The sequence below is a fragment of the Chlamydotis macqueenii genome, chromosome 1, assembly GCF_036417535.1.
Source record: "Chlamydotis macqueenii isolate bChlMac1 chromosome 1, bChlMac1.mat, whole genome shotgun sequence".
Taxonomy (NCBI): domain Eukaryota; kingdom Metazoa; phylum Chordata; class Aves; order Otidiformes; family Otididae; genus Chlamydotis; species Chlamydotis macqueenii.
The window spans coordinates 170,907,031-170,922,633 of NC_141556.1; the positions used below are offsets into that span (position 1 = coordinate 170,907,031).

Genomic DNA, 15,603 nt, shown 5'->3' on the forward strand with positions numbered 1-15,603 from the left:
TCTTCCATGATACCCAGCATTTCTCCCTACTGTTTTCATTCAGAAACCGCAGACCTACCTCAGAGTAAATACACTAAGATACACACTGTATGTTTACACCAGACCAATTAATTTCACATGAATCATCATGTGGAGGAAACCCCCATCCTCCTCCTTTCACCTACCATTGGAAAGTCAAGCCTCAGACCTACCACCCTATGACTCTTCTCTCAGACATGAAAAAAGGTCTTTCAGTGTTTTAACTGCAGAGAACAAATACTGTCTTTCACTTAAGGACAGGTACATTCAAAGTCCTAATGACTTTAAAAAAAAAAAAAAAAAAAGTTCACATTCTTGTACACTGAAGTCCTCTCAAAGAGTCCTCTCAAAGCTCAAAGAGCTTTCGTACTGAAGTCCTAAGCGTTAAATTACAGTTTACTTATTTGTGACTGTATAAACAACTGATCTAGCTAGGATGCCTGAAGTAGCACTTGTGTAGCAATAGATGCCTCCCACACTCAGGAAAAAACCTGTTCATCTTCCCATAAGCAACAGCCACAAAAGTCAGCATCTACAGAAATTACATGCCTTCAGTATTTTGAAACATATGATAGCAAATCCGAAGTTGATTTGACATGTAAATCTATCAGAGATAGCATGAACTGGTTGCCAGTAACAAGCCAGGCACTTATGGATGTGTCTCATGATGAAGCATTGAAGCAGAATTCCAACAAGTAGCATCGGGAGGTAAACATACAGCAGAGGTGACCGTTTCATTCTGGCCACAAGAATTAATACACGCAGTGACTTTCTGCCAACATATTTCTGGTGTTATTTACCTAACCAATCCACAACGAAAAAAGTCCAATTCAACAGATTGTAAAACATCCCATTTACCCTTTCCTTACCATTTTTGCAACCTCTTTCTACCAAGTTATAGACAAAAACTTATTTTCCAAAACGAGAAGATACGTGGCATAGCAAAATAAAGTATTTGCCTACTTGCATGCATCTACTATGAGGGAAAAAAAACATCATCAAACAAAATAGTCAAAGGTGAAGCCATATTGATAGCCTACCTCGTCAAAATACTTGGAGCTCTCTTTTTCTGCTTCTTGCTTAGCGCGTAGCCATTCTTCCCTCAGTTTTTCTTGCTCCCGTTTGTATTTCTCCTGTTAGGTTAGATTGAAGTTAAACACGCAAATAAGAAACATGGTATTTTAAAATTTGCATTAAAATTTACTACTGGTATTTAATATGTTTTTTTAACAGACCAGCATGGCAAAAACATGCTTGAGCTACAATAGGACATCAGGTCTGCCATGAGTGAACGAAATCCTGGCTCAAATACAGTCCAAAGGAGTTCTGCAACTGATTTTGGAGAATCCAGGCTTACTAGATGCTAAGTCTTGTAACAACTGACATCACACCTGTTATATTCCCCATCTTATGGTTCAGTTCCCATTCCAACAAAAATCAGCTATCCAAGGAATTTCTTGAAAGATTAAGTGATTACACTTGGAATTGGGCACATTAATATCGTAAACATAGTGATCACTAAGTGAAATATGAGGCAGTAATTTGGTTTGAGCAAGAACTCTTGGTCTTTTGGAAGCTTATCTAAACAAAAAACAACTTCTGGGCCTCCAAATTTGCCCTGTAAGTGGATTTCCTATGAAATCAATGTAATATCTTAAGGCATTACTCAAGGTACACAATAAATGTTTTGGTGGTTTTGTCAGTCACCACTTAGGTCTTGGGAAAAACAAATATTTACTGATGTCAAAAGTATTCCTTCTAAGATGTTGGAATAAGCAAAGAAAGACTTCACTTCCTTTCTCTGTTATTTGAAAATTCATTACTGAGATCATGGGGAAGAGAAAGAACAATATTACTCTGGTCAAATTTACTACTTCAGGACTAAAAAAGGAGAAGCAAAGAAGAGAAAAATTATGGCAGATGGCTGAGATTGCTTTCAAGAAAGGGGAGCCAAGGTTTACATTCTTCAAAGCCATCTCTTCAGGCATCAAATGGAGCACCCAAACCATAACAGAGACCACAAATATGTTTAGGAAGACACAGCTCTTGCCTTGCAGAGTTTGTAAGCTAAAAGGAAAGACAAAAGATAAAACACCCAACAAGCAACAGAGTTGCTAAGCTGTACCTTGACATTACAGTTTTCTGCTGAATGCACCAAACTTATTAAGAGGGCTTGTGCACAGTAAAAGATGTTCACTGATGCCTCTCCCAGCCAACAGACTGGGATAACTAACTTAAGTTTAATTTGCAGAGATGTGTCTTGTTGAATGTGGTTCAATGGGCTTATGCTTCATTGAGCTGAGATCTTCGCAGAGATGAGTGCTTGGCTTTTTTTTTTTTTTGTGTGATATCCTAAGATGACAAATATTGCTTCTTCCCTCTGCAACACTTTCCTCCATTTCTAACAACTGGTTATCAAGGTGGTTTTGTGTTAGCAGGTTTAGCTTTCCAGCTTACAGAGGTCCTGGGAACCAGGTTGATTCCAACTGATTAGCTGATTGCTAAATGACAGGATGCCTGCAGGCATCAAACCATGGCACTGGCTGCCTTCTCTTAATCTCTGAATATAAGGCAGTATCAGTAATTGAAGGTAAAACTCATTCTAGAGACAACTTTCTTAAGGGGGGGGGAAAAAAAAAAAAATCATATTCAAAAGTGAAGACTGCTGCCCCGTAGGTCTTTGCCTCGCCTTTAAATTCTGCTGCCACTAAGAGCATAGCAGCCTTGTGATGACTGCGCACTTCTGGTTGTAGTGAATACTCAGTCTGGGGTTTGATTTCATGAAGCATTGTCCTCTCTTTGCTGAATAATTGCTAGTGTAACTGTGCAGCTCAGCAAACATATCTGAAAGTCCTCTTAGGCCATCAGTAAGAAGAGTTGCAGGAGTCATCTGTTACTTTTTTTCCCTAACAGTTGCTGCACCCAAGGGATTGCCCATCTATGATTATGAAGATTAATTATACCTGCAATAATCGGTCCTGCTCCTTTTGCCATTTTTCCTGTCGCTTGCGTTCTTCCTCTTGATCCCAAACTCGACGACTGGGAGCACTAATGGATGGGACTGGGAGCTAATATAGCACAGAAATGAAGTAATATTACCTTCTTCCATGTGGTTAACAGTCTACAATTTAAATCATTTTTCTGAAGTGAGAAATAAAAGCCATTACAAACGCTACAGCTTTATAGTGACAAGGACACAAATTAGCATTTTCTTTAAAGAGACAGAAAGCAACCATTCCATTATACATTACAAAATCTTAGTACTCTTGGATTTGATCACAATTTTAAAACAGTATAAAAAAGGAACAGGAAGCAGTGGGCTTCTTGGAAAGACCACAACTATAAAACTAATTAGTAGTTTGTAAATAGTACTTACATCAGGCATTGCAGCCTCTGGACCTCCTGTGAGATTTGGAAGACAAAAACCGGAAATCATTAGAACCACACATACCCAGTACTGCAAGATTTGTGAAAACGTGGAAAGTCCAAGCTTCAGACTGATTTTTTGCTTCCTTATTAAGCCATGCTTGCATTTTGCCCTACTGAACTTACTTGAGGTCAGAATTCATTAGGTGCTTTCAACTAATGTGCGCAACTGTTTAAAAGTTTTACATGCTTACAAGTGCCATCAGCAATTCCTTGAATCACCAGTACATCTCCCACTGTGGCAGTACAGAGGTTCTTTGCTACAACCTTTCTATTACTATTCTGAAACTCAACTGTTCAGCATGACTGACACTCAGAACGCTGCTCCAGGGTAAAGCAGCTACACACCTACTGCCCCTGACACGAATTAAGAGCAATAGATATCCACAGGCAACTTCTCTACCACAAAAAAACCAACCAAACAAACAAACAAAAAGTATCTTCCTTTTTCAACTGTCCTCTTTACCTACTCCCAAAAGCACACTTGAATTTGGTGAGCTTATCACCATTTACCACAAACCTCATGCTATTTGAGGCTATCATGCTTAGTCTTAGCTTGTGCCAAGAGAATTATTAAAGAGAGACATACATCAGGCTAATAAATTAAAAGTTTAGAAAATGTGGAGAAGCACATGTTTAAGTATAATCCTTTCCCAAGCATCATCTTTATTTTTGTTTGTTGCTAACATACTTGATATCTAGCTGTCTAAATTTCAGTTTAAAAAAAAATAAAAAATAAAAAATAAAAAGGGCAAATAAGCCAGATGTCTCAACAGTTTTCTGAAGTATGACCAGTATGACCACATGAAGTGGAAAAAAAAGTCAAATTTAGGATACAAAAGACATCTAATGAGTCACAGGCTACTGTCCAACCTATATATGCACAATTTTGTCTTTGTAATCAGATTGCAACAGTCACAGTGACAATAGGACAAAAATACTCTATCTCCTGCAATTGCACCAGGAAATGCTGAAGAGAGGCACAGGCAGCACCTATCTTTGCTCCCCTTTTCTCTCACCCTTGTAAGCTTACGATGACCTGTACAGGTTTAGAAAGAAGAATCTCTCATACTATTGCAATGCAATAAAAAGCGGCAAAAGTTTAAAATTAACAAAACTGTACTGAGCATATATTCTAGTCTTCTCCTCCCTCTCAAGCACAAGTGAAATACTTCAAATATTGCTACAAAACTTAGTAAAATAAAAACTAAACTTCATAGCCAGCCTTAAAAAAAAAAACCAACCCAACAAAAACCCAAAAAACAAACCTAAAGGAAAAAAAACAACCCCGAAAGCAACCAACAACAAAATACCACCATATTGCAGATACAATGCAGAAGAAGTATTTAAAGGCAAATAGAACCACAAACACAGATTTATGCTGTGGCACTTCACATATCACTTCTTGAAAACACAGAAGCCATCACCACTGAAGGCAAAGTCCTGGCTCCACTAAAATCATTGGCAATATTCAAACTAGACTTCCAGTGGGCCAGAATTTCACTCTTTCAGGCTACAGCAAAACAGCAAAGCATACATGATCTGAAGACAGCATTAGACATACAATATTAGTGGAAGTAGGTGAGTTGTGACATGCAATACACCAAAAAGCAACCTACAAAACCAAAATTGAGTGCCTCATTTTCTTGCCTTTAAAAGGTAGCATATTCAATTCAATATTTATACTGGTCTTCTTGGGATCTTATGACATCACCACATAGTGGAAAGCCAGCAGCTGCCATTTTCCACCAATTTAGATGAAAGCACAGAGCTGCAACTCAAGATAAAATACTTAACTCTGGATTTGAGTTTATCAACAGCTCTTTGAGATCTGTGCTAAGCCTCTGCTGGAATATTCAATGTTATTCTTGTTTTGTAGGTAGTAGCAAACCTGAACAGACAGTGCTATCCTTCTTACTCCTAACCCGTGAAAAAAAAAAGTATGAACAACATAGAAGAGATTTAAACAGCTATAGATATAAGAGAACACACAAAGACCCATTACCACAAAGGTAGACCCATGAATTGTAAGAATAACCTGATGACCCTGGGAAAAGAAGGGAAATCAATTATGTTGCTTCATCATAACTGCAACAAACAATGCTGAAGAGGTACAGTACCCAGCACCAGACTTGTTAGGAAGAGTGTGCAGCAGGAACTATTTCATGGAAGTACATGAAATGTTAGCTCTTTGCTTTACCTTGTTCAAAAAATTGTGACCGTCTTTTTAAGTTTTTCAAAGAAATAGGTTCAGATGCTATTTGAAAAATACAAAGAATACAAACAAGTCAATAAGGTGCTGTCTTTTTTTTTTTTTTTTAACGACTATCACCACTGGATAAGAAACTTTTGTTAGATCTCCAATCTTCAGCAACGTCACTTCAGAAAAACAAAGAGCCCCTGAAACACAAAGGAAATCTAATCTTTCATAATACAAATACAGTTTTTAGTAGGTTACATCATATACTGATTAGTATTTCAGTTTATCAGTAACAATGTCCAACAGTACAAGTGTCAAACTTGGACTCAAACTCTCCCTGCCTAATTTAAGTCTTCTTGACTGAAATGTCAAATTGGATTGGAGGAGCCTAATTACCATTTAAGGTCATCAGAAAGGCATCTCCAGAGGACAACTGATCTCTTGGGGGAACTCTTTTATAGATCTCCATGTGCATTCAAGATAAAATTAAATACAAAGTTCCCATTTAAGGATTGTTGTTCCATCAGGGAGTATACGCGCCTGGTTTCTCTCACTGTCATCAAGTAAAGCTATAACTGTAATTACTATTCAGACCAGAATCATCAATATCGTTCTCCAGAGATAAAAGCAAAAGAATAACAGTAAAACAACCACTACCTCCAAAACCTCACAACTGAAAGGGCAGGGGGAGGGGCGGGGGGCGTGGAAGTTGAGTACTCTGTACACTCTTCCTGGGCAGTGAAATAAATCGATACTCATACTGACTCAGTCTCCACAGAATGCAGTAGCAATTACAATAAATTATATGCCGCCTTCTTCTCTTTCACCCCTACCACACAGTAAATTTACAACCACCAATGTAGAGATGGGGAGGGTGTGGGGGAGTTGTCACTGCTTTGTTGTCAGTTCCCCAACTGCCTAGCACATCGTGGAAGCAAACTACACCATTTGGATGCAACCAGATCTCTACGATACCCGTCTAAGCTTTCAGTTCGTTAAGGTCTTGCTTTACCCACTGTATAAACCTTGCGATGACTACAGCTTTAGTGTCTGTGCTTGTTGCAAACCCACACAATTAGCAGAAGAAAAGCAACAGTGGTTTACCTCTCTGTTCGTTAGAGCCAAGATCTCCTTGCATTCCATTTATCAGCTTTGTTTCTGTATCCTGAAAAAATAAAAAATAAAGAGCTTAGGTTCATTAGATTTGTGGAAGTTTATCCAAATACACATCTCCCCTGACAGGAACATTAAACAGTATATCATTAAACACTTCAGAACATTTTCCACAGAAAGATACAAAACTATCTAAAACTTCTGGAGTGTATTATATGATAAAATGACCGCAGGCATTTGAAGGGATCGATAACCAGCTGTGAATTGGTGGCTGAAATAAAAAAATTAGCTTGCAAGAAAATTCCAGAAGCTGAGATCTTCCTATTTCAGCTCCTTGGTCTGCAGGGTGTTATTTGCAAGTAATTTGAAAGCATGTATACCCTTGTTCTTTGGAGCAGCAACTTTCATTTATGCTAATAATGGAGTTAAAAGTATTTTATAAAGAATTAACACTCTATACATTTTAGTTAAAATACAGTCTGCAAATATTTTAATACTTACCAATTAGCAGTGTCCACTCATGAATGGATAAGTAGCAAGTCTTTAAAACATCTTATTTACCTCAGTAAGTACATAGCTACATCTCCATATTTGCAGTATCGTATATCATTCTTAAGCAAGAGAAGTGAAAATAAGATTTCCAAGGTCTTTTCTCCACCCTTCCCCTATCAAGGCATAACGTTTTTAGCTTCTTCCCTCCCCCTAGATCCCACGATTCTTCAAAAACACACTTACAGAGCTTTGAAGGCTGCTGGAGAAATCCCTTTTTGTTGATACGGTGGAAACATTTGAAACATGTTCTCCAGAAGTTGCATCAATCCATTTATTTTCAGATGCACCTACAATGTTGGTAGCCATACTGGTGAGATTGAGGACTTTATGCCTTACATGTGGCAGGGAAGGCTGGTCTTTGCCCCAATCTTTTTGGTATGTGAAGGATCAAGAAATTAAAGTAGATAGTAATGTCAAAGAACAGAACAAGAGTTAGTGAAAATACATTAAAATAACACACAAAAAAAACCACATAAAGAACATGGAGAGACAAAAATCAGGTGGAATTTGTGAAGACAGGAAAAAGGGCTTTTATGAGCAGACCGCCTTCCCCAAAAATACAAGTGTTAGTCATAAGCCAGGTAAAAGTTTACCAGATGTTTAGCTAATATAGACTATAGCAGCTCAACATTAGACCAATTAGTATTCATTGGAAACTGTTTCATTAGCATTAGTAAGGATTGAGAAAATTATTCCAGCTTTACTCACACAAGGTACAGTTTGACTCATACACTATCCAGTGAAGTGTCATTTTCACATCCATGCTTCTCAGCACACAGAGGGGGAAAAAAAAAAAAAAGGCAGTCTAAACTGAACTAGAAAAACTGATGAGGTGAAGACAAATCATAATCTCGACTCAGATTCTATCTTTTCCTGCATCGACTCCCTAAAATTTATTCAATGAGTTCTTCTCTACTAATTTCACTCTTCATTTGTGCTAGGCCCTGTGTAAATTGTGATTTGTTTCCTGCTGCTTCCCCACTCCGCTATTTTTTTCTCCTTTCTGACAACTTATTCTACCTAGATTCCCACTAGAAGAATGTTTCATCTTTATAATGTGAAATAACTAATTGGTCACACTTCCAACTCTGAAAAAATTATTCTGGAACTTTGAAAGTGTATCCTGATCAAATCCATGGTAAGTCTAGAGATGCTACAAGGCCTTCAGCCAGGATGGAAACCCTCACTAGCCAGAATGGGTAGTACCATTCTGGAGATTACAGCATCACAATATTTGAGTCAATGGTCAAAATTATAGCACAGAAGTGCTGTACTGCTGTATTAACCACAAGCTCATGTGCCACCCAAAGCACTCCCTGAAAAAACAAACACAAGATCCTCCTTCCCTGACGAAAAGCAGGGCTGCGGCCTGAAGGAGGGAGGCTATAAGAATTACTATCCTCTAGAGACCAGCCCCTCTTTGTTTTTGTGGCATGGCAGGAAAGAAAACATTATATTCCCTTGTGTGGTGGTTGCACACATTTTACCTGTGCATCCTCTCAGAAACAGGCCAGAGCACAAGAGAGAAATCAGTAGTTCAATGCTTTGTAGACTTGCTTGCCAAGACATTTCTAATGCATGAGTAGTTAAAAAAAAAAGCCAGGTTGTGTTAAAATGCAACAGACATGCTAGCAAACTACTTAGCTTAGATACATATTACTACTGTAAGGGTAATAAGGACTCTCAGCTGTCAGATGCAGCAGAGACAAAGCTTATTTGCCTTACAGAGCATACTGTATCTGCCCGACGAAACAACTCACCATTCTTTCCATATCGTCTGACATCCATGACCAGGTTTCCAGTTTCTAGTGCTCTGCTGATGGCTTCTTCCCACTGACTGTAGTCCATACGTGAAATCTGTGTGCCATTTATAGCAATGATCTCATCATCTACATGCAGCTGACAAAGTGCTGCAGGGCTACCTGAAGATAATAGAAGAAAAATAAAAGTATGGTCCCATTCACAAACTTTTTTTTTACCCTAGTTGTGACTGAATCTTTTTTTTCCCCCCAAAGACATGCTTATTGATGGATATTCAGAAAATCTTTAAAAAATCTACTGCACTGTGAATATCAGATCATTAAATTTAGTAGCATTTCAATTTGAAATTTATGAAAATGATAAAGGATATCAGTCTTTCGGACTTGCAAGCATTTACATTCAGGCTAGCCCATTTAATAAACAGCCTCTGGGTGCGCCCCTGCCTTCACTAACTCACCTTCATAATCTGGGACAGTGAGAGAGAGGCAGCACCACGCTGTTTGTAGCCAAGGATTAGCTGAAATTCAGCCAATGTTTGGGTAATCCTCTTATTTGCCAAAAAACACCAGCCTCCGCTTTGTTAATTCCAGTGGAAGCTGGCTTTCTCATATTCTTAGTTACATTTTCTGGGCTCTACTGACAAGAACATGCTGCTTTATTGCTTTGCTAAAGTAGTTCGTTAGCTCTGAATTGACTGGTAATTGGACTCAAGATTCTGCCAGGTGCTGTCCCATTAGACTTCTCTGGATTCAACTAATTTTGTCAATTCAGAGCAAATTTTATTGCAGGTGGACTTTGAATTCTACTCATACTTTGCAACACAGACTGCACTTTATACTTTTTCACCTGCTACTAACATTGGCAAGTGATCTCACCAGCCTAAGGAGAGAGAGCGCATACAGGACCAGTTAATACATTTTTTTTTCTATTTAATTCAGAGAATGGATGAGCTGAGAAACTCTGACTTGCCTAAGTAAGATTTTATTAAATACATCTGAATGGTTCTTCCAGTAACAATTATTCCCTTAACAGAATATAAAATGGAAAAGCTAAATGAAAATGTATTTAAAGATTGCACAATAAATCCTCATGTTAATAAAATAAAACAAATTTGAATTACATAACGGAAGCATTTTCCAAAGTAAGTAGTGAAATCCACACATCATGTTTAAAATACAGCAAGAACAATGCTATATACATTATCAGAAAACAAATGTGGACAAGCATGACAGAAGAATTTAGACACCACATGCTTCATCCTGACCTTCTTCTGACTCACAAGTAAAATGCTGCTAGAAGTCTGGATCATCCACTAAGGATTCAAATAGCTTTTTATATTCCTGGCACCCCAGGATGTTAAGAAAGGAAGAAATGTTATGTTTCCTAATACTGCACCAAATAGTGATCCATCATAGTTCACTAAAAAACCCCACTAACTACTACATTAGTAGAGCATAGTTCCATATTCTATTTTTCTGCTTTCTTCTATGGACTAAACTCCACTAGTAGTTATCAGTAAAATTTTCAAAACACACCAATTACTTTTAAGCAATATTATATAAGAAAAGGTAGGGTTTTCATTTAGAGGAAGAAAACATGGGTGATAAACCGGAAAAAAAAAAGTTCATCTCCTTAAAGCTAGGAAGATATTAAAGAATTAATGGATTTTCAAATTGGTTAATGGAAGGTACTATTAAAGATACTATTGAAGAGACTACCAGTGAAGTTACTATTTTCAACAACATCATATAACATTTGGAATTGTATCTGATTTCAAAATCTAAGAGCTTTAGTACCACATAGTTTGACTACATATGCTCATGGTACAGGGAATGCTTTAGGCTCAAGGAAAGACATCAGAATCAATAATTTCCCTCTTCTCTGTTGTGACAGAAGGAGCCGTAGGAACCAAAAAAGGTGGTGTTCATTTTACTCAGGTAATTTGATTGGGATGAGACCCAGTTCAGAGGTGAGAACAGTACCACAGCTTGGTTATGGTAAGCACATGAAGGAAAAAGTGGTTTAACAATTCAGATTTTTGGAAAGGAAGGAAATTTAAGATTGGATAGTTCCTCTTATTATATCATCAGAAAAACACATCAAGACTATGCAGATTTGAATGAATAGCAACAGTCTCTAGATTGCACGTGTAGACCTAGCACAGCCAGGATAAGTTACACCACTCAAATTTGGCACATAACTTGGGCAGCTGCTCTGCCTCTACTGCCTTTATAGTTTGTGACTAGAAGGGCTCCTCCAGAATGCAAACCACGGCACCTACATTGCTCTTCTGCTCTGATTCACCTCCAGAGACGTCTATAGAGACTAACTGGCAATTCAGGTGCCAAAAGTTGTACAGTGCCAGTTGCCTTTCTCTGTCCAGCTCCTCCAAAACTGATGATCTACTGATGATTTCTTTATAGCTATATATCCTCTCTATATTGAGGATTTAGTTTATATCACATAAAATTTAGTTTACATTACATAAAACAGGTATTGCTGTTCTTCATAAACTGTCCAGAAGGTAAAAGAAATGAATGAAATGAAAGCAAAACCAAACAAATTTACTCATTTGCCATGCGTATTTAGTTATCTCTAACTTATTCCCATCTGTTGTTATTAGAACAGATAAACACCCGCTCAGAGTCATACAAAAAAAAACCCTAAAACTTGAAGCAAGTGGGTCAAATTTACTTTGTCCTACATGCCTGCGAGTGTTTGATTGCAGACATGTGCACTCCTACATCAACACCGTCTCAAAAATGATTGCAGATAGGGTGGGTAAAAGAGGAAGGACTGAAATAATAAAGATTACATGGCATTGGGGAAGCTGGCAGAACAAGGTCTAGATTAATGACTAAGGCTTTCTCTTCACCTCATTTTTAGCATAAAGGTTGAAAACTCCTGTAAAAATGAGCACTCTCTTCTTTTATATGTAGTACATGGGTCTCACTGAAACATGTTACAAACTTAACTGTTAAGCTTTTTGTGAACACTTATAAGAAGTCAATTTTGCTTGCCAAGTAGTTTTCTTAACTAGTTTTTGAAAGGAAAGCATATATGGAATACAGAGTCATTTATAAGTAGTAAAAAGGTAAGTGCAGGTTATTACCTGAAGAAAATCATATAGCTAGTTAGGATGACAAGTATATCAAGACAATCAGAGAAAGTCTTCCTGGAAGCTACTTCTGGTCTCGCAAAAGAGAAAAAGGTGATGGGGCAGTTGGTATGGATTTGTCAAGCCTAAATCACACTTGATCAACCTGGTTGTCTCCAGTGACAAAATGACTAGATTTCTGGATGAAGGGCGAGTGGTGGACACCATCCACCTTGTCTTTAATAAGGCTTTTGACATGATCTTCCACAAAACTCTGGTATCAAAGCTGGGATGGGATTGTCTACAGAGCAGAATGACCACATGGGTGAAAAACTGGCTGGGCTGTCAGGCTCTGTCAGGTAGCGGTTAATGGTTCATTCTCAGCCTGAAGGCTGGTTACAAGTGGAGCTCCCCAGGGATATATTCTGGGACCTGTTCTCTCTTAACATGTTCACCAATTAGAAGGAGGAGCAGGAGGTGAAGCACACCCTCACCAAGTTTTCAAACCACGCCAAAAGGGAGAAGGTGGCTGATCAGCTGGAGAGCAGGACTGCTGTTCAGAGCAGGAACCTGACATTCAACAAAGACAAAAGCAGAGCCCTGCTCCTGGGTTGGACTAACCTCAGTGATGGTGTAAGTTGGAGGCTGACGGGCTGGAGAGCAGGGCTGAGGGGACCCTGGCAGTGATGGGACTTTATGAACACTAGCATGACCAGCAGATCGAGGGAAGTGACTATCCCTTTCACTCAGCACTTGTTATGCCATATTGACAATACTATGTCCAGTTTTGGTGTCCCCCTGTAAGGGAGACATCAATAAACTGGGGCAAGTTTCATGGGAGGCCACTGGGATGGCCACAGCTGGAGCACTTGCCCTGTGAGACGAGGATGAGGGGTATGGGCTTGTTCAGCCTAGAGAAGAGAGACTGCAGGGGGACCTAACAATCGTCCCCCCAAATACCTACTGCAAGGTCACTGAGAAGGGAAAGCCTGCTCTTTACTGAAATTCATGGCAGGAGAACACAGCACAGTGGTTACAAACTGAGAAAAAGGTTGGTCTGACTGGATATGCAAGGAAAATTTTCTCTGAGAGGATAACTATGCAATGCCCTGAGAGGCTGTGCAGTTTCCATCCTTGGAAGTGTGGGTCTCAAACCCACCCGGATAAGGCCCTAGGCAACCTGCTCCAAATTCAGTCTTGACTTTTTTTGAGCAGTGGTTTGCTCTAGGTGATCTTCCAAGGTCCCTTCCAACCTGAATTATCTTATGACTTATCCTTAAAAAGAGGAAATGTAACATTTGGAAGTGCCCAGCTGAAAGCACATCTTACTCTTTCAATGGGCTGTCCACCTCTTTCATCCTTCTTCACTTTAAAGGAAGCTACAGCTTTTGAATAAGGATACAACATGAGTCAGTTGTTGGAAAAAAAGTTAGAAAAAAAGATTCTCCATTCAATCTTCGTAATTTGCGCCTTTTCTTGCAAAACTGATAATAAAGTACAGCCAAGATAAAAGCTAGAAGGCTTCCTCATCTCCTTGCCCTTGTGGGGATAAAGCCCACATGGAACTTTATGAATGACCAGCAGGAACATTCACTACCCTCGGGTTCCTCATTTACAGGTCCTCTGCCTCCAAGTAACAAAATTAAACCAGAAGCCTAGCAGCAGGGAAAGCAAATGGAAAGTTATTCTTCTTGCAGAGCCAATATTAACAGTTACAATCCAATTATGAGAAGTACCCAGCTATAGCAAAGAGAGGTCTAAAAATTGAATTTAAAATGAAAAATCAAGGCTGCTCAGTAAGTGCTGTTAAATGGTACTTTTTTCCTCTCTGGAAAGCTTAATCAAGGGCTAACTAAATGAGAACTTTCCAGTCATTTCTTCTTTCTCAGGATGATCTTGTAGTAGCTGGAAGAAAGGACACAATTCAGTATTCCTCAACTATTACTGGCAATGGGAAAGAACAAGCATTACATATTATTTGCTTGGTTTTTGTTGTGTTTTCTTGCATTTTTTACTTAAGAAAATTGAGCTTGTTCTCTGCAGAAGACTACTAAAGTTTAGAAATAAACTTTATGTATGTTTCATTTCAATATAAAAATGTTTGCTTTTCCTCAGTATTAACACATCTGAAAAAAAAACCAAAACTGCACTGGAAATAAATTTAGATGTTGCAAAAACATTAACTGTCTCCAAAATTCAACATGACTAAGAAAGGCAAAACTGAAATAAACATACTAACTCCTAACTAAGTTTCCTCTGCATGTGTTTACAAACCTTACAAAGTGAAATGTTTTAAATTTAGCTGAAAGGAACAATCTAGGTAGTAGAAGTCTGTATGTGCCCCTTACTATTGTTCTGTTAGAGCCTTGGTGAATGTTTGAGTAATCTTGTTTATGCCTTTTCAGTGGTTATAGAAGTGTTCTCAATTACAAAAATGTGGTTTTGGTATTTCTGCATTCAAACTGTTTCAAGAGATGAGGATTCAAAGAAACACATTATCAAACTAAATACTGATTTTTCAAATCTCCACTTGATTTTCTAAAATATTTGCGGCATTCTTAACAGCAAATGCCTTAATTTAAAAGCCTCTGCAAACTAAACACAGGAACAAAATTTTATGCAGTTAATTCACATTTACCTTCTTCAACTGTCTGTACAAAGGCCCCTGAAGAACTCCAATTTGTTGTAAACCCAAAGCTGCGACTGTGGCCAGGTCTCTGGTTTATACTGATTCTCATTTCACTGTACTGTTCCTGAAAAATAAAACATGACACTACAGTATCTGGTATCACAGGAATCCAAATGAGGGAAAGTTTATCCTCTAAATAAGTGAGGCTGCTCACAATGTGCACTTTAATCATCTATTATTAGCATCACAGACAAAGGAAACAGCACTGAAGTCAGTTAAGTAACTAATTTGGTTTTTACTCTAAGAAGTATGGTTTCAGTTTACATTTATATTTTCTCTATACATATATTTAGGCACACAGTTTAAATGTTTTGTAGCATAATGCTACAAAATGTAAGAAATTTGAGGAAATTAAACTCCTAAATGGGTCTTCATGGATAGTCTTGTGAATTTGTGGAAAATACTGCCTCCTGAGAGCATATCAGTCAAACTGAGATGTGGAAAAGCCAGATAATAGTAATTCATCTTATTTTTTCTTGCACATCCTACAGTGGGCATCATCAGTTTCCTTTAGGCTCAGTGCTGCAACTAGTTTTACTTGGGTGGACAATCATATTTTCAATTTTGTGTGAAATACTACTAGCTCTCTATGGATTTTGTAATGGAGGCCTTAGATAATAAAACTGATCCTAGAATTAGCTGGAATCCAGACCTTCCATTCCAGTGGACTTTCAAGATGCTTTCAAAATCAGAATAAAAATCTAACATTACTATTTTAAACTACAGAAATATATGATTAGGTAAACA

The 15,603-nt window shown here is 38.1% G+C and overlaps 1 protein-coding gene across 2 annotated transcripts in view; it reads right to left on the minus strand.

Moving 5' to 3' along the window:
• LMO7 (LIM domain 7) overlaps positions 1–15,603 on the minus strand; it is a 133,545-nt gene that overhangs the window by 14,319 nt on the left and 103,623 nt on the right. Inside the window, exons 18-26 of one of the 2 annotated variants that reach the window (XM_086771711.1) lie at positions 14,806–14,920; positions 9,070–9,231; positions 7,493–7,677; positions 6,749–6,809; positions 5,645–5,701; positions 5,450–5,491; positions 3,395–3,420; positions 2,982–3,086; positions 1,059–1,151 (exon numbers count right to left, since the gene is read on the minus strand). In XM_086771711.1, the coding sequence (XP_086627837.1) occupies positions 1,059–1,151; positions 2,982–3,086; positions 3,395–3,420; positions 5,450–5,491; positions 5,645–5,701; positions 6,749–6,809; positions 7,493–7,677; positions 9,070–9,231; positions 14,806–14,920 (846 nt within the window). The remainder of the gene's footprint in view (positions 1–1,058; positions 1,152–2,981; positions 3,087–3,394; positions 3,421–5,449; positions 5,492–5,644; positions 5,702–6,748; positions 6,810–7,492; positions 7,678–9,069; positions 9,232–14,805; positions 14,921–15,603) is intronic. The other variant, XM_086771719.1, reaches the window with a different exon arrangement.